Source organism: Schistocerca americana, chromosome 6, assembly GCF_021461395.2.
Source record: "Schistocerca americana isolate TAMUIC-IGC-003095 chromosome 6, iqSchAmer2.1, whole genome shotgun sequence".
Classification (NCBI taxonomy): domain Eukaryota; kingdom Metazoa; phylum Arthropoda; class Insecta; order Orthoptera; family Acrididae; genus Schistocerca; species Schistocerca americana.
Window position 1 is genome coordinate 286477304 of NC_060124.1, and position 19383 is coordinate 286496686.

A 19383-nucleotide genomic window follows, 5' to 3' on the forward strand; every position below is an offset into this window, starting at 1 on the left:
TGGCATGACAGCCCCGAATAAACTGCGGGCTGTCAAGGAGACAACCGATGTGTGGCGTTCCTCCCTGCGGGCTTCTCGCAGGGACTCGGTAGTCCTGTGTCGGCTGCGCATCGGCCATACGTACCTGACGCACGGCCATCTCTTGCGTCAGGAGGATCCCCCCTTGTGTCAGTGTGGGTCCCGGCTGACGGTCGGCCACATTTTGCTGGAGTGTCCTCGACTGCGCACACTCCGGCAATCTTTTAATCTCCCGGGCACTTTGGCTTTGGTTTTATCTGACGATGCCTCCATGGCTAATGACGTTTTAAATTTTATCCGTGGTAGTCCTTTTTATGGTTCGATTTAGGGAGGTCCTGCGCCTTTCCCTTTCTGTGTCTTTTGTCCTCGTGTCTGTTGCTGTTCTGGTAGGCCGTGAGATGGTTGACTCTTTCCCTTTTTTGATCTCGTGGTCAGTCAACCAGTCTCCGGCCCTCTTCCTTTCTTCTGTTTCTTTCTGTCTGGTGTTCCTCTGTCCTGTTCTTGTCTGTAGTGTTCGTTGCTGCATTTGTGTTCTATTAGCGCCTGGGGGGACGTCTCCTCCCCTTTGGTTTTTCTCTGCTCCGTAGATTTCCGGCTCGCCTGATTTTGGAATGGGGGACTGATGACCTTCGCTGTTTAGTCCCCCTTAACCATCCAACAACCACCACCACCATTTCTCCTTCCGGTCTGACAGAAGCTATTACAATCATCTTTCTACACATACAGTTTATAAATCTCTCCAAGTTTAACAAGACAACTGTCTCGACTTTACGGCAGTAAATGAGAGAATGAATGAATGAATAAAAGTCTCTTCTTTTCTTTCAACAACCTTCAAATGTTCTCACCAATAATATTTTATATCTCACAGAGTACAATGCGCTTACACCTTGGGCAGGATGTGTAACTTCTTAGGCGGGCTCGGTGACTACCTGCTCGCGCCGATCATCAGTTCGATACACGTCCGTCCTGTACACACATAATTGTGGGGCAGTAGACATAGTCCTACTTTACCACACTTATCTCTAAAATAACGTGTGTTTGAAACGGTGGAAATGCGAGTGTCTCTAGAATTTACTCCGAAATTCTCGAGGCGCTACATATCCCCCTCCTTAGCTCAAACACACGATATTTTATACATGTTCGTTATGTACATCAGTGTCGTATTTATATAACATTACTTTATGGTTCCAGCAGTTTTCCTTTTAACAATTGTGTACTTAATACATCATGGACCTTTTGGTTAATTTAAACTTTGTAAGGACAAGGATCTTTCTGTTCCCTTTCCAATCGTAAATTCCGAGTGTGCATTACCCAAGAGTATGCTGTTATTTGCTCTTACTTCGCGTACTACTTTATCTAAGTATGGATTTATTCATTACTTACTACAATCTAGAGGAACCCTGGGTAAATGAAGGTGTTCTTTTCAACACATGTAACTTCACACAAACATAACACTGCAAGTGGGAACAAGAATTCAAAGTTACCAGAATAATCTCTACAAAATGTGTGACTTGTCACAATACTGCCCTTCTCCTTCCTTCCTTGTGTCTGCCTACCTGCCCTTTTCCATCCAATCAATTCTAGGTGCTTCCTCCTTATCCTTCCTGAGTAGGCTTTGTAGTCCATTGCCCTAGTATACCTATTTATGTACACTGTGATTCAAAACTACCCGGAAAAATTAATATCCTATTTTACCCCTCACACTCGTTTCACAATACTTCCTTTAACCCTTTCTTGAGTCCTCCATTTCTCTTCCCATCCTCAGTTTCCAATAGACACACACACACACACACGCACACACACACACACACACACACACACACAAAATTCGTTAGAATAGTCATTAAACTGACATCAATTTAGTCCATTTAAGTATACGCTGTAGCATAACGAACCACCAGATGTTCCTCTTCCTCCAACATACACCTACTATGATGTAATACTGTCCTCATAAACATGAATACTCTGTTCTTACCTATATAAATATCTCTGTACATGACCATGAACATTCTTCTGTACATATCTTTATGTAATGCGGAACCACCAACTTACATAACCATGTGCGCATACCTATCACTATGTGTACAATTTTCCTCCTCCAACACACGATGGTTCTTACATCATCTTAAACTGTACTCTTTCTGTTTGTGTCTTTGTGTTTCACTGTGTGTATGCTTATGGGTAGTTATGTAGCCTGATTCTTCAGCCAGCTTATGTAAAATAAGTTGAAGGTTATAGAAAACCACAGAAATTGAGAAGGACTTCAGCAATAGAAGTGTAAGCATATGGACAGAGGGAAAGATAGATTGGTACTCAAAAGAGAAGTAAGAAAGGAAAAAGTAGAAATGGTTGCTAAGGTTGAAGAAGAGAAAGAAGATAGCCCCAAAGACAGGAAACCCTTCCCACCCCCCTTTCCGAGGATCCCCGCTTTGCTGATACTTGAGTGAGAAGCCGGAGGAGGTACAATGTTAAATGTCTCCTGCAGAATGGACATTCTCACCTTCACCTTTGAAGCCCCCAAAGAAAGATCTTACCAAACCCTATGGAATGGCAAATGGTGAAGAATCAGTCACACTTGTCTGCGAGGCTTGTGTGAAAGATGTGGCGTGTATGTGTAGTGTTAGTCATGTTTGTACCTACACTACCCACCCCTTTCAAAATCAATATAAACGCTGCCCTCTGCATTACATCTCATAAAAGGTATAAATCTTCCATAAAAATGGAAAATTATACACTATGATAACATAGTTATTTCATTATTCACCTCATATTATATTTTATATACACATAAAATACCCTATTCACTTTATGTAATCTAGATATCATTCTTCTTAAACAGTATCATCATATTATATCTTCTCCTAGAATGTCATTCTGTTAGTTTTACCTCATGTTTAGAAGTCACTGTTTACAGTGACTCCTTAAATTAGTCATAACTGTGCAGTCATAATCAGTCACTTAAATACTAATATGATAGGATAGTTTAAGAGGTTATAAATAGATTACAGAATAGTCAAAGATTTGAAGTGAATCCAGTGTAGGAAAACTAATGTGGAAGTAATACCTAACCCAACTCAAGAACCGACGGTTGTCACTCCGCCCGTTAACACAGAATGTTAACATCCCCGGGGTACAGATGTGACTCCACCCGGATCCCGTGGATCTGAAATTAACCTCACTTGATTACTTACGGACCAATATTTTCGTTAAATTTCGTGTGAAAGTCCCCACAATGAAACAGTTACCATTTTAGCAGGAAACACAACATTAAGTAAAGTTATTCTATGTTCTAATCTGTCCTGGACAAGTTTGAATTCTTTGCAAAAGTCATCTATAACCTTGTTAGCATCATTAGGATTGGAAAAAGCACCAATTGAAATGTTTCCGAAGATTATACTCTCGGTAATTTCTCGATCTATAATTATCTCAAATTTTTCCTCCAGACTACTTACATTTATAATGTCAAAGTTGGCTAATTTTTCTTTAAAATTTTGTTCTACATTGTTTATTCGTGAATTGACAGCTCGTACATTAATACCTGGAATTTTCAATTGATTAATCAATATTAATTCCTTAGGTCGATCTGTGCTCTCTTTCAAGATATTCATTTCCTGTCTTACCGAATTAAATTTAACATTACATACATTTTCAAAAGATTCCAATTTTTCACTAATTTCAGATTCTGCATTATTATGTTTGTCTTCAGTGTCAAATACTAATTTTTTAGTTAAATCCTGAAATTGCACATCCTGTCTCTGGTTAAATTCAGTAAATAGCTGATTAACGTGAGTATTTAAAGAACTGGTTAGTTCACTCTTTAAATCTAATTTCAGATTCTCGACTTTATTATTCAGAGTGTCAAATTCAGTCTTTAGCAAACTTATATTTGTTGCATGACTGTTTAAGATTTCACTTTGGCTACTTAAAACCTCACTCTGATCATCTAATTTGATGTTCATTTGTGTATTTACTGAATCTAACTTAAGACTTGGAGCACTTAAAGTTTCATTCAATTCCTTTCTTAAGGAAACACTCAGTTCATGTCTTAACAAAGCATTTTGAGCATTTCGTTCTTGTCTTAAAGAAACTCAATCTGCTCTCTGTTCTTCTAATCTAATATTTAGTTCTTGTCTCTAGTTGTCTAATTTAAGGCTAGTGCTTTAATTAAATTTGCTACCTCAGTCCAGTCTGGCATTTCCTTTGTTACAGTCATTGCCATGGCTGGCTCTGAAGTTTGTTGCTGTTCTTGATGCACAATTTTATGGATCTTGGACCTGGTGATCATCTAAAGAAAATTCACCACTGGATACAATAACTGTAATAATAGTTTATCATGCAATCATCCCATCAACTTTACCAAAAAATTATTGTTTTTTCACTCACCCGGCACAAAGTTTTTGGCTGCATCGGTGAGTAGGTGTAGAATCGGCACTGGTGAATAGCATAGGTGCTGGCAGTGTCGAACGTTGGTTATGGTGTCGGCGTTGGCGAGCGGACGCGAAGTCAGCAACAGTGAACGGCAGCCATTGCAGTCAGCAACGGCGGCAGGTTACGGCGTCGGCGTCATTGGCAGGATACTGCATCGGGGTCGGCTGGATCGATGTGTGTGTGAGGACAGCTTACCTCCCCACACCAAATCATCTTAGTCGAACTATTCTCTGTCTTTTCCTTTTTTTGGTGCTTATTAACTTTTTCACCCTTTTTCCCTTTTAGGCAGAAACCAATTATGCGTAACAGTTTTCTTCACTTTATACTCCCGGTTGCTACGGCAACTCAGTATCTTCTTATCTCTATATCTGTCGTAAAATTCTCGCTTTCTTCGGGTCCTGTCACGGTCGCCACATTCTAGCGTTTTCCTGATGACTGGAGACTGTGTGGTACTGGGGTGCGAGCCTCTCGCATATGATTTGCGTATCGTGTGTAGCCAATCTTCTTCTCAGGACAGACGGCTGCGTCGATCTTCACAATGCTTCTTCTCCGAAGATTTCATGCTGGTTAGGGAAATGCTACTGAACTACTTCTCTTCTTTTGAAATGATTTCCTACTCTCAGAATACTTTCACATCAATTTCGCTATATTTTCTTCTCCACAATAAAATAACTATACAAGTTTCACATGCGCTTTCAAGTCTCGTAAATCGACCAGGTCTGGAAAACATTAGAACTTACAGTCTCTTTTGGTTTTAATAACCCTTGTCAAAACAGTTCTTGCACCTAGCAAGTCAAACAACAGAGTACATGCGAGTCTCTAGATAATACATATTTCATTTGTTCCCAACAGTCACTACTATTCCACTGCCTAAGAGTAACCCTTGATTACTCCTTGTACTGGACATACGGCTTCCAATGCGTACGTGGCCACCACTTCTCAGCACCGATAGACCACCACAACTTGTCTTCTCGTAACACACACCTGTCCTGCGCACACACGCGCACACACACACACACACACACACACACACACACACACAAACAAACTGTGGCGCAGTAGACACATTTCCATCTCTCACTCTTGTACGTAAAATATCGGGCGTTCGAGACTGTGGAAAGCCGAGGGTCTCTAGAATTTGCGTGGAAATTCTCGAGGCACTACAGATTCTCCTTGAACATTTTGTGCACTTTTGCATCGATTTCTGGAGTAGTGAGACATCTTAGCTGACCACTGCACAGATCATCAACTAAGCTCTCCCTACCAAATTTAAATTCATGTGTCCACTTCCAACAGTTGAATATGAAGATATGAAGGAGCAGAGTCCCCATTGTATTCTGGAAATTGGCATGTATGTCCTTTGCTTTCATACCTTTCTTTACTAAGTGCTTAATCAATGCTCAAATCTCAATCTCCCCCCCCCCCCCCCTCCAGCCACCCACCATCTTCTCATATCCCTACATGGAAACGACAATAGAGCCACATCACCGCCACAGCTCTCTTCCGAGAGCACTGACATTGCAGGTGTTTACAGGCAACAGTCCAATGAATATCAAATGAACAACTTGTTGTGCTAGTGCTAACCTCTCATGGTGATTCCGAGAACTTTTCAAACCACCCCCATGTAATCATTTACAAATTAAAAATATAGATGCGAATGTTGAATATTATGTTGCTTGGAAAGTGGAGGGAACTCATCTTTAGAATTTCAGTGAGAAAATATTACAAAACTGGTATGATTATATAAGGTCTCTCTCTCTCTCTCTCTCTCTCTCTCTCTCTCTCTCTCTCTCCCTCTCCCTCCCTCCCTCCCTCCCTCCCTCCCTCCCTCCCTCCCTCCCTCCCTCCCCCCCCCCCCCTTCCCTCTCTCACCCCTCTTCCTTTTTTTTTCCCTTTCCTCTACAGGATATACACACATTTTTCCACCTCCTTTTCTTGGATATTTTTCTTTTGGATGTTCATGATGCCATTTGAATTTTGAAGGAATCATTGATAAGGAGTTTATTGTCTGAGCTTTTTATACACTCCTGGAAATGGAAAAAAGAACACATTGACACCGGTGTGTCAGACCCACCATACTTGCTCCGGACACTGCGAGAGGGCTGTACAAGCAATGATCACACGCACGGCACAGCGGACACACCAGGAACCGCGGTGTTGGCCGTCGAATGGCGCTAGCTGCGCAGCATTTGTGCACCGCCGCCGTCAGTGTCAGCCAGTTTGCCGTGGCATACGGAGCTCCATCGCAGTCTTTAACACTGGTAGCATGCCGCGACAGCGTGGACGTGAACCGTATGTGCAGTTGACGGACTTTGAGCGAGGGCGTATAGTGGGCATGCGGGAGGCCGGGTGGACGTACCGCCGAATTGCTCAACACGTTGGGCGTGAGGTCTCCACAGTACATCGATGTTGTCGCCAGTGGTCGGCGGAAGGTGCACGTGCCCGTCGACCTGGGACCGGACCGCAGCGACGCACGGATGCACGCCAAGACCGTAGGATCCTACGCAGTGCCGTAGGGGACCGCACCGCCACTTCCCAGCAAATTAGGGACACTGTTCCTCCTGAGGTATCGGCGAGGGCCATTCGCAACCGTCTCCATGAAGCTGGGCTACGGTCCCGCACACCGTTAGGCCGTCTTCCGCTCACGCCCCAACATCGTGCAGCCCGCCTCCAGTGGTGTCGCGACAGGCGTGAATGGAGGGACGAATGGAGACGTGTCGTCTTCAGCGATGAGAGCGCTTCTGCCTTGGTGCCAATGATGGTCGTATGCGTGTTTGGCGCCGTGCAGGTGAGCGCCACAATCAGGACTGCATACGACCGAGGCACACAGGGCCAACACCCGGCATCATGGTGTGGGGAGCGATCTCCTACACTGGCCGTACACCACTGGTGATCGTCGAGGGGACACTGAATAGTGCACGGTACATCCAAACCGTCATCGAACCCATCGTTCTACCATTCCTAGACCGGCAAGGGAACTTGCTGTTCCAACAGGACAATGCACGTCCGCATGTATCCCGTGCCACCCAACGTGCTCTAGAAGGTGTAAGTCAACTACCCTGGCCAGCAAGATCTCCGGATCTGTCCCCCATTGAGCATGTTTGGGACTGGATGAAGCGTCGTCTCACGCGGTCTGCACGTCCAGCACGAACGCTGGTCCAACAGAGGCGCCAGGTGGAAATGGCATGGCAAGCCGTTCCACAGGACTACATCCAGCATCTCTACGATCGTCTCCATGGGAGAATAGCAGCCTGCATTGCTGCGAAAGGTGGATATACACTGTACTAGTGCCGACATTGTGCATGCTCTGTTGCCTGTGTCTATGTGCCTGTGGTTCTGTCAGTGTGATCATGTGATGTATCTGACCCCAGGAATGTGTCAATAAAGTTTCCCCTTCCTGGGACAATGAATTCACGGTGTTCTTATTTCAATTTCCAGGAGTGTATAAGGCAAGTAGGGTGTACTCTAAAAGTATTATCACAATAGATAATTGTGGATGGAAGGTAAATAATAGTAGGTCTGTAGTTGTATTCGTTTATTATTTATTGCTGATTAAGACTGTTGTCTTGAATTCTAAAACAAGTCGAACTGTGTGTGTGTGTGTGTGTGTGTGTGTGTGTGTGTGTGTGTGTAAAATTATCCATATATAAGTGATAACTATGTTCAGAGAAATCTGTATTTTATCTTTGTTTGAGGTAACTTCCCATTAACTACCTTATAGCTATTTCCCATCCAGCCTTACTAGCGACAATCTTAATTAACTAATAACTAACTGTAGTCTTGAGATTTCTCGAAATACCTCTCCTGCTTCTATCCTGGTGTAATTATTTTGTCTTATGCCTGTTCACCTCCCAACAGTTCTTCCATACAATGAGCAGTGAACTGTCCAGACTGTTATACTAAACAACCAGTTCACCTTAAATGATGGACATTAATGTATCACATTTTTATGCACAGCTACAATACTGCATTTACTCATAAACTGAACTATATTTGGTCAGACAATATAATTATATAATTACTTTTCTGTGGAATTTATTGTTTGTATTCTCTAATTTAATCCAAGACCCCCAAAATCACAGTTTTATTTTCTTTACTTCTTTCTTACACAATGACCAGAACAAGGCAGCAACAATTTGTATTCATACTCACTTTTTTTTGTTCCATCTTCATTCTAGATCCTTTTAATGTTTGTTTTAGCATTTTCTTGGTTTTTAGAATGCCTTCACTATACTTATCTTTGGCAGATTTTATCTCAAAATCCTCACATAGATCTGTATTGGCTTTGGCGAATGCAAATCAGAATACCATTATAGTTATGATGGATCTTCATTCCATGGCGATCTTGATGGCCTGTTTAATTTTCGCAGTTTCTGATGCATAATTTAACATCTGTACTAGTTTGTTGTTATGTATATTGCAACATAGGTGCCCACTTGATTGTTTTTGTTATTTTCTTGCTACCCTCACTTACAGTTTATACTGTGCCCCCCCTCCCCGGCTGTTTGTGACTCTTTTAAGCTTATTCTCCATTTCACTAGTATTACAAGACATGTTTCATTTTCTTAACTTCTTGTTACTAATCAGGACACTAGGTTTGTATTGTATAGTCAGCTACAATGCTCGCTCATACATCCATATCACTGTTTTGTGAAATACACGTGAGTTAATTTGACATTTAACAGACTTAAAATAATGTTCATCCATTTTTCAGGTGCAAAGATACGGCAAGAAATATATGAAGCTTTTGATAACATTTATCCAATACTGAAAAGTTTCAAGAAGCAATGACAGTTATTTTCCTTCTACTATCCAGAGATGCCTGGCATTCCTCTCAAGGGGAGAGAGCAAGACAAACAGGAAACTCAAAGGACAGAATGAATTTGTAATTACTGTAAATTAATGTGTACCCTACTGCTTTTATAGCAGCTTAATGTGTAACTCCCATGGAGTTGTAAAATTTATTGACTACATTTGTATGTGGGGCGACTCTGCAAGTGCTTGAAGACATATGGGTGCCGTTATGTATAAAGTATTCAGAATGTCCGCACCAAAGTGATTTTGTATTGAACATATTAATTTAGGAATGGTGACTCATGTCTGTGCCTCTAATTGAATTGTATTATATCATGGTCAGCTGTTGTGAACACCTTACTGGATTGCATCCTTTTACCATAAGACAGCAATAAACTTTTTATTTAATCGGCTTGTCTTACTTTCTGGTATATTTTTAAGAAAGTGCTGTAACTCTTTTGAGTGAGAGTTGTCTTTATGTTTTCAGTTGAAAAATCACTTTTTCATGTAGATCATGCTTAAAAAGTTGTGATTGTAAATCTTCTAGTGTTAAATAAGACTAAAAAGCAAACTATGCTGATGTTGTATGTTGTGTTTTGGACTTGGTTCTTATGCATAGATAACATACATAGACAACAAACACAACAAAAATCTGTTTTTGGGGTGAAGAAGGGAGTAAATTTGTGTAGTACAAATTTAAAGAGATTAACAGAAAAAACCTAAATGTAGTCCATTACGCTTGCACTGCTGCTGCAAGGAGGCATTGCTGACTTGCTTGGACAGTGCAGATGTGCATTGTTTTAAACATGGGACTGGTGATTGATAGCTGGTTTAACATTTAGCCTACCACTTTCAATATTGTGTATGTTCAGTAGAGTTAGAGAGGATGAAGATAGTTTGTCTTGGACATTGTACAGTTATGGGTGCAATGACTTCAACTGCTGCTTCTGTACAGAGTTGCAGCACCTTACCCATTTGGTGTCAGTGCAATGGTTGATGCTGCTGAAGTAGTTTTTGTTGTTTACGTCTAGAACTGATACCACAGTTGTTTCAGTTGCACTTTTAACCGTTTTGCAGTTTCTGGTGCTGTTTACAAATCTAGACTACTCATTCCAGACACAGTTAAATTTACCATGCTCACAATGGGATCACAACTTTGTGAATAACAATAACAATAACAACTACACATTCACAATTAGTGTGTGTGTGTGTGTGTGTGTGTGTGTGTGTGTGTGTGTGTGTGTGTGTGCGAGCGCGCGCACGCGTGCGCATGCTCGTGTGCTGTGATGACAAGCGGTACAAAGTTCAAGCAGGAAATGAGTATGGCTCATTAAGCTGTGACAGTGGTTGGAGACTGACTATCAGATACGAATTTCGAGACTATAAATGTGTGTTACAGGAGGAGGAGGAGGAGGAGATTAGTGTTTAATGTCCCGTCGACAACGAGGTCATTAGAGACGGAGCGCAAGCTCGGGTGAGGGAAGGATGGGGAAGGAAATCGGCCGTGCCCTTTCAAAGGAACCATCCCGGCATTTGCCTCAAGCGATTTAGGGAAATCACGGAAAACCTAAATCAGGATGGCCGGAGACGGGATTGAACCGTCGTCCTCCCGAATGCGAGTCCAGTGTGCTAACCACTGCGCCACCTCGCTCGGTGTGTTACAGGAGACGCTAATGAACACATGCTGATGTTGTACAGCAAAGAAATAAATGAGCCAGGGTGGAACATAAAAGAAATTGTGGAGTGTGAACCTGGGGAGCAAGGGGGCAGAGGAGGGAACAGGGATGGAGATACGAGCCTGTGGAGGATGGAGACTAGAGGAGATTAATACCATGTGAGTTACAGGGAAAAGAATATGTTGGAGGGACATCACCCATTTCGGAAAATGTAGTATTGGGTGGTAAGATACGGATGCTGTGTGTTGGGTTGTAGCTGTTAATGTCAGCCACATTATTATGAGCAGTATGCCCAAAAACGGGAAAGTCTAGTTGGTTCTTGCCAGTGACCAATCATATAGTTGGTTTGTGGCTGTACTGATGTCAAATTCTGTACATTGGTTACAGTAATGTTGGTAGATCGTACTCAGGCAGGTGCCCTGTCTTTGATGACATAAGAAGAGCCTGAGAGAAGTCTAGCACCTGTGTCCTCCGCCGGGACATTGGAAGGAATGAGTAGGCTCACAGGGATGATATTTCTGTTCTCAGCTCAAGATGAGAGTAGCTGAATATATTTTGGAGATTGTGGCTCAATTTTCTTAGTCATAGTAGTATTGTACCACAAAGGAAGTCCTCATTTATGGCTAGTTTATCGTCTGTAAAACACAAATATTGGAAAACAGCGCACACTAACAGAAACAAAGCCCGAAGAAAAAGTTCTTACATGAAATCTAGGAAAATTACCAACACTATCAAACAAATTGGCAAATCTTACACAAAAATACTAAGAAATCCCAAGAAAACATTAAAGAATCATCTAGAATCATTTAAAGAATAATTGCAGTGCAACATACTTTTAGAAAACATTCAAGAAGGAACTGTAAGTTTATCACCCTCTGCCCCCCCCCCCCCCCCAATAACTTTGCGGTTTGGAGAAGAAAGTGGGGACAGAGCACATAACACAGATAGCTGTACATGATTAGCTACTGCTTTAGAAAGCTTCTCCGCTATTACAGACCAAAAAAAAAAAAAAAAAAAAAAAAAAAGGCTACCATTCCAACAACCTGAAAATCAAAATAGATTCCATTCTGTGTACTTTAGAAGAAATAAGAATAATAGCCCAAAAAACAGACTAGCATTCCAACAACCTGAAAATCAAAATAGATTCCAGTCCACTTACTTCAGAAGAAATAAAAATGATAGTCCAAAAACTGTAAAGCATGCAGTATCTGTAGGAGACTGAATAGCAACAGAAGTGTGGAAACCTTCTAGTCCACATTTGGAAAGTTTCTGCTACAGCTAATCATATATAAAATTAGGGGTGAGAGGATTGGAAATGGCACCAATCCTCATACTTCACAAAAAGAGACGTAAGCAATTCCCCCATCCAGGGGCCTGACAATTCTTTTGTGAGTACTTGCTTGGCTACCATGGGGCCACATCCTTTACAGCATTACTTCGTTTCCATGCTGCAAGCTTATATTTGCACTATCCCTTTCTCCCTCTTCCTCTTCATCTGATGATTGTCTTGGTGCAGACTCTGCTTGGACCTGGTATATGACTGGGACTCGAGTTTCCAATTTCAATGTTTCCCACAACTTTTCACTAAATAAATACGTGGTCCCTATTGTTGTGTTTGACGTGCCACCAATTTTCAAAATTCTACAGAAGTGCTGGCTGGGTGGTGTCTATGGGGAGAACCCCGGTTCAGACAGGATGGCCCCATGGCAGATGAGTTGCAAGTTAAGCAGATGAAGTTATCTCTCACTGGTGCTCGTACAGCCCCAGCAGTCTCTATGGAAGGAAAGAATATGTTTAATGCAGAGAGATATGTCCCTAAAATGTTCCCTTCCCTTGCTGTGCCATGGGAGCAATGAAGATGTAAGCGGCAAGCAGAGAAATACTCCCACAATACTTGGCTTGCACAAGGAGTGATGGGGATTCCTTTTTGGCCAGAAAGCCCTTATTCTTTATGGAGAAATTAGAAGACAAGTTTGGCATAATGGGAGCCATCTCTAAAACAAAAAGTGGATCAATGTCGATCAAAACACAATCCCCTGTGCAGTCCCGGGTGCTGCTCGCTTGTAACAAGCTGGGTGACATATCGGTGACTGTCACTCCCCGTATTGGTCTAAATGTGGTTCAGGGCATCATTTTCCACCGAGACCTGCTCTTGCAGTTTGATGATGAGCTATGGTCAACTTGGAGCAGCAGGACTTGCACTTTGTTTATCATGTACATCAGGGACCAAAGGACAGAACGAAACTGTCTTTTCATCATAACATGGATTTAAACTTTGCATAACAAAGGAGAGTTAGTGCCTTCTCCTAAACTGACACCATTTTCGCTTGAACAGACAACTGCGAAAGAATGAAGATGCACCAAATGTTGACAAAAATAAGGCAACAACATTAGATCCTTCTGCAGCAAATGGATAAGAAAGATATGTTTTCTGTTTTAAAATTCCTCAAAAAGAGGACATTTTGTTGTAGGCACCCTGTACTTGACACTAAAGAAAACGAGAAAATTATTAGCTGTTTTTGACAAATGTGGACTAGTTATGCAGGTACAACATATAATATTCAAATATTGACCTGAGTGTGGCCTACAGCATAGTAAATGTCAGGAAACCTCTCCCATAACTGTAAGACACTTCAAAAATTATGATTTTAATGATCACTTCAGAGCTGCTCAGCAATAGAAAATTGTGTGTTAATTTTCAAAACGCCCATAATTGGTGGTGGAAAACAAAAAATGGTCTTCGCCAATGAAGTGTGTTTGCTCCCACACTATTTAGTTTGTACATCAATGACCAGCCATGTAATAAGGCTTCCACCTAAACTTTTTATACAGCTGATCTGCCCCTCTTGACCCAGAAAAACACACCGGAAGATGTCTAAAGACAACTTTCGTTGCTCTTGGTGACTCGGAAGAGTATTACGAAGCCAAACCACAGCAAAACAGTAGTCAGTGCTTTCCATTTCCGAAACAAAGATGCTAACTGTTATTCATGATGGGAGTCGGACTTTTAAGGAGCAATGCTATGCTTTCTGAATGAAGGTTGCAGCATGAAACAATGCCTTAAGAAAACTCAAAGGCACAAAGCAGAACTGCATCTTGGGAGCAGGCCTGTATGTAACTAGAGACCTTCAGCTGGCAAGTCCCAAATGGCCAAACAAAGAACTGCAACACACTGCTTGATACTAGAGCGCAGCAAGAGGTGTGGATCTGTCTATGTCAACGCTGATACCATTTGCTGTTTGCTGAACTGGAGATACTCATCTTATTGTACCCGATTACAATGTTTAGAAAGCAGAACTGCATCTTCTTGTACTGCACTGATGGCTTCATTCATAGTAAATGCTACCATCATGACCTCAGTCTGGTAGTCCACACTATTAAGCAGGATATCTGGAATGAGATGTGTTTAACTAAAGTGAGCTATGAAAGGAAAGTAAGGTTTCTCAGAATGAATGTGAGCACATAGTGTCTTCAGCACTAACAGTGTTTGCTTGCACTTTTCTTGTTCGCTTTATTTATGTACCTGGGTAATGCAGTGTACATTGTGAAGAGTTTTGTTTACTTTCCCATGTTATTCCAGTGGCTAAGAAGTTTAGATAGAGCTTTGAATTTTGAAGGAACTGATAATGACCATACCTCAAAATCATCTGACTGTGCACAGCTGAATATTGAAATAAAGAAGCAATCATTTTAAGAAAGTGTAATTGTAAAAAATGATAAAATGGGTTTAATCTTAATATTCACAGTTATGTTCAGGCTGTGAGTAGCTGTAAAATAATACTAAGTGCAAACAGAAATTAGTAGTATCTTGTATACTAATGCACTATCTTGTCCCGAAGGGGACAGAACTATTCCAGGGCCCAAACCAGAAGACCACTCCCAAACAAGAGAAAAGCAAGCAGCAAATCACCTGTGGTCATATGGAGCAGAGGCATGTGTTATGTATATCTGATAGTCACTTAACACTAGAAGTACCACGTGGGTCATGTTTGACCCACAAGGGTTTTTCAGAGGCCCTACTCCCCTCTATAGTCATCGCAGAACCAAACGGTCTTACGGCTTTTCATCATTTATGCGGTTGTACAATTCGGCAAAATTTCATCCACCTAGCCCAGGTAGAAGTATGAAAAATTTACCTCTTATACCAGTGGTTTACCTGTTATACCACGTGGACCATTTTTGATCCATATGCATTTTAACACAATTTTATATCAGTAAAATCGATTTTCGGACACTAAATAGTTTCTGGGCATAGTTTTGACATTGTTCACGGAATGTTGGAGTATATTATAACACTTTGGGCCGAAAAGAATGTGAAATATGAAGGATCTGGAGGTCAGGCAGTACTTTATATCAGCACAGCTTTCAGTTTTCTATAGACTGACAACATGCAGACCTGTGGTGTGACACTGGGAAGCTACAGAGTAACATATTATACAGTGGGGAATCTCCACGCACACGACAGCAGATGTCAGCCGCATCGCCCTTACGGAATATCACAACTGACAACCTCTTCACCTCCGTGAAACTGTCAGATGAGTGAAACAAAAAGCAACAAGTTTAGCTGGCATTCTTGGGAGAACACTCAGTGAGGTCCCTTCTGCGGCGCAAAGTGGAGATGACACACTGTATGCAACACACTTACAAGTCGGGCAACAATCTTCTCACAGCATACCGAGGGAAAAAGGAAAAAAAGTCCTTATTCTGAGTAATATGCATGCTGGATGTCAGGTGAATGAGAATACTAAGAAGACGCTTTCAGAAACTGTGAAGTTTTATAAAGAAACTAAGTATGGACTTGATATAGTTGACCAAATGGCTAGACACTATAGTGCCCAAGCTGGCACCCACCGATGGCCAGTGCAGGTCTTTTACAACATTCTTGATCTTGCCACAATCAAAGCTCACACAGTTTTGAAATTACTCACCTCTAAGAAGATTTCACATTGAGACTTTGTTCTCAGAGTAGCAGATGAGTTTGCTGCTGTCTACAAACTGCAGAGAGGAGCCAATCACCCCTTGCAAGCACTCAATACCAGCATTAGCCAGTAGGGGAGTAGAAGGTGTTGTCAAATTCAGGTTTCCTGCTAACAACAAAGGGAAATAAAACATCAAATGTATGATTCAAGTGCAACAAGTATGTGTGCAAAAGTTTCCAAGCAAAAACACTTGTCGAATGTCTGCACTGCGAGCTCATCCCAACTTAGGCAATTCTGTCAAGTTCTTAAATATTTCCAAATATTTATAATTATAGACAGAAAGTATTTGTTCTAATGTTTTAGTTATTTGATTGCAAAAAGCAAGAAAACACATACAGTGTTTGTCACCTGCAACATTTTAGAATCTTTCACAAATAATTGGTTCTTAAGCTATTTTTCTGTAAAAGTATAAATACTATTAGTAGTCACATAAACAACATGTTTTGATCCTGTTTTAATCTTTTTATAGACAAAAACATCGTAACATTGTTTTACTTACTTGTTTTAGTGGTGATTGATGAAAGATTGTGGAATTTCTTCCATAAAATTTAAAATAAAAAAAAGTTTGTTTCTGAATATTTATGTTTGACAGTGTACTATTAATTTTAGAGACCAAATTATACTTTGGTTGCACTTTAGAGTTTTCCTGAACGTATTGTCAACATGGCGACACTCAAAACAGCACCCAAATACGAATAAAATGGTGGTTTCCTTCTGTGAGTAAAAAGTGACCACACGATACTACTAGGGGTACAGCAAAGTCCGGTACTTCTAGTTAACTGTGTTGATTTCTGCATCCGTTTTGATGTCGGGTAAGGATATTTACCTTTTAACTGGTGCATTGAGGCAGAACTTCCCTGAGCTGTGCTATGAATCCATAGATGGTGGTGGGAGGCAGGGTGCCTTTCACTGGATTCTCCCCGAGAGACTGCTGCACATTTGAAGTTGAAGACCTGTAGGGGCAAGAGGCTCAAGTAGTGGGTTAGAGGCTGCGAGAGGGGAAATATTTCATTGCTTGTCTTCCAGTAATGACAACTCACAGCTTGCGTGACTTGTACGGGTCATCTGCTATGGTATAAATTTTGATGCAGAAGTAACATGGATTTGTGAATATGCATTATAGAGATGATGATCTTAAAATGAAGTATGTATTTGTCACAAGGAATGTGAAATTAAGTTAAGGCTGTTGTTAATACAATGAGTAGAAAAAAAGACATTCCAAAAATTTAGTAAACATTTGTGATTGCAACTTTCCAAGTGTAAAAAATATTCCATGAGGTTTCAGGATTGCAGCCAGATAACAATAACTTCTTGTCATGATATTTTGGCTGTCAATCATTCAAACATTTTCAGTCGTCTTCAGAATGGTTGTCTGCCGAAATATCACGGCAAAAAGTCACTGTCAACTGGCTGCAATCCTGATGCTTCTTGGAGTATTTGTGATTGCATCTCATATTGCATTATGGATTTAAATGGAATTACAATTACTGTTATTGATAAATCTTCCACTCACACAGACAACACAACACCATTTCATCAGACAGTTATACCCTCACAACTTGAGGATTGTCGAGGGTGACACCAATCTGAAACTTAGAATACTTTATAGTAAGTGTTTCTTACAATAGCTAATCTATTAGGAGCTAGTAACATACTGATTTATGGAGGTTACCAATTAATAAGATATTCACATTTGTAGTCTGAGGTGCTGCCACACAATGTCTATTGACTTTTGAGAAGAAAAGTTTGGCAACCACTGATCTAGCTGGTCTGTGGGATCTGCTGATGTTGACAACATGAATGGTGTAGTAGGTACTGATGTTCTGTGTACACCCATCTAGGGAGCCCATGGAATTGGCGGCTGCAATAGCTGCAGATTGCTTCTTTTGCACAAGCTGTGATGGGTATGCTACGGCGGTGTTGTTGATAACACCGAGTCTCATCACCCGTGGTGATTTTTTTCCATAAAAGAACTGTCCACCATTTGCATTTCAACTCAAGTTGTGGCAGTTGTCCATCTGTTATGATTTTTGTTTGAGAGTTGAGGTGTCTGAGAAAAACTTTGCACACACTTTTTTCAAAGCATTTTGGAAAAGGTCTTGAACTCTCAATTTAGAGTTGTTATTCCATTGCAATTTATGACACAACACTTGACACTGCAGTTGCATGTCCACTGCTCAACAGTATCTGCTCGTAACTGACTAGTATCTGCTCGTAACTGACTGCTTGAATGCACATCAGTTATTTATAGCTGTTAGTTCAAGCTTCCGCAGTAGTTACTGTGCTGATGTTGCTTATATGCCAAGAATAAAATCAGTCTCAGAACTTTTTGGAGGGACAGTGTGTCGTCGTCTTCTTCTTCTTCTTCTTCTTTATCGTCGCCTTGTCCCACGTCACGTAGGGTCAGCGTTGCTCTTCTGGATCCTTCTCCCTCATAGTTCTCTATTCATTGCCCCTTCCTTCTTCCATCCTTTCTCCCTTAGGTCCCCAGATGTCTTATCCTTCCATCTCATCTTCGGTCTTCCTCTCCTTCTCATTCCTTCAATCTTTATATCTTCAACTCTGTTTCCAATATACTCTTCCCCTTTTCTCTGTAAGTGTCCGTACCACCTTAGTCTGCTCTCGTATCGTTTTCCCTGTGGGTCCCTCTTTCACAGCTCCTCTAACAAATTCATTTCTAATCCCGTCCTTCCTTGTTACCCCACACATCCACCTCAGCATCCTCATTTCCGCCACTTCCATCTTCCTTTCCTGGGCTACTGTGATTGGCCATGTCTCTGCCCCATATATCATAGCAGGCCTTACCACCGACTTGTACACTTTCCCTTTGAACCCAATGCTCACCTTCTTGTCACACAACACTCCACTCATTTTCCTCCAGTTGTTCCAATCGCAATTTATTCGGTGTTGTATCTCGTTTTCCAGTCCTCCATCCCTCTGTATGTACGACCCCAGATATTTAAATTTGCAGACCGATTTCAGCTCATCATCCTGGATCTTACAAGACCTCATCTGCACATCCTTCAGTGCTAAATATTCTGACTTTGTCCTGCTAATTTTCGTCCCTCTTTCTTCTAGTGCCTTCCTCCAATCCTCCAGCTTTTCCTCAAGTCTGTCGATGCTCTGCTCACAAAGAACCACATCAGCCGCAAACATTATATTCCACGATGCTTCCTTCTTCACATCTTTCACCAGCACATCCATAATCAGGACAAAGAGGTAGGGATTAAGCGCAGACCCTTGATGTAACCCTACTTTTACTGGAAACTCCTTTGCCATGCCCACACTACTGCTCACCTGTGTCATTGCTCCTCTGTACATTTCCTTCACTAACCTAACATCTATGCCACACACTGCTCTCTCATGCTTCTCCATATTTCGTCCCTTGGGACTCTGTCATATGCTTTCTCCAAATCAATGAAAGCCTATGTAGATCGGCTTGTAGCTCCCCGTGTCTCTCCACTATCCACCTTAAAGCATGTATTGCA

General features: G+C 41.4%; 1 protein-coding gene across 1 annotated transcript in view; it reads left to right on the forward strand.

The window, feature by feature from the left end:
• Nucleotides 1-9648, forward strand: part of LOC124619400 (TATA-box-binding protein) — a 48841-nt gene extending 39193 nt beyond the window's left edge. Inside the window, exon 6 of the mRNA XM_047145755.1 lies at nucleotides 9161-9648. Coding sequence (XP_047001711.1) covers nucleotides 9161-9237 — 77 coding nt within the window. The 3' untranslated portion in view covers nucleotides 9238-9648. The remainder of the gene's footprint in view (nucleotides 1-9160) is intronic.
• Nucleotides 9649-19383: the final 9735 nt, after the last annotated feature.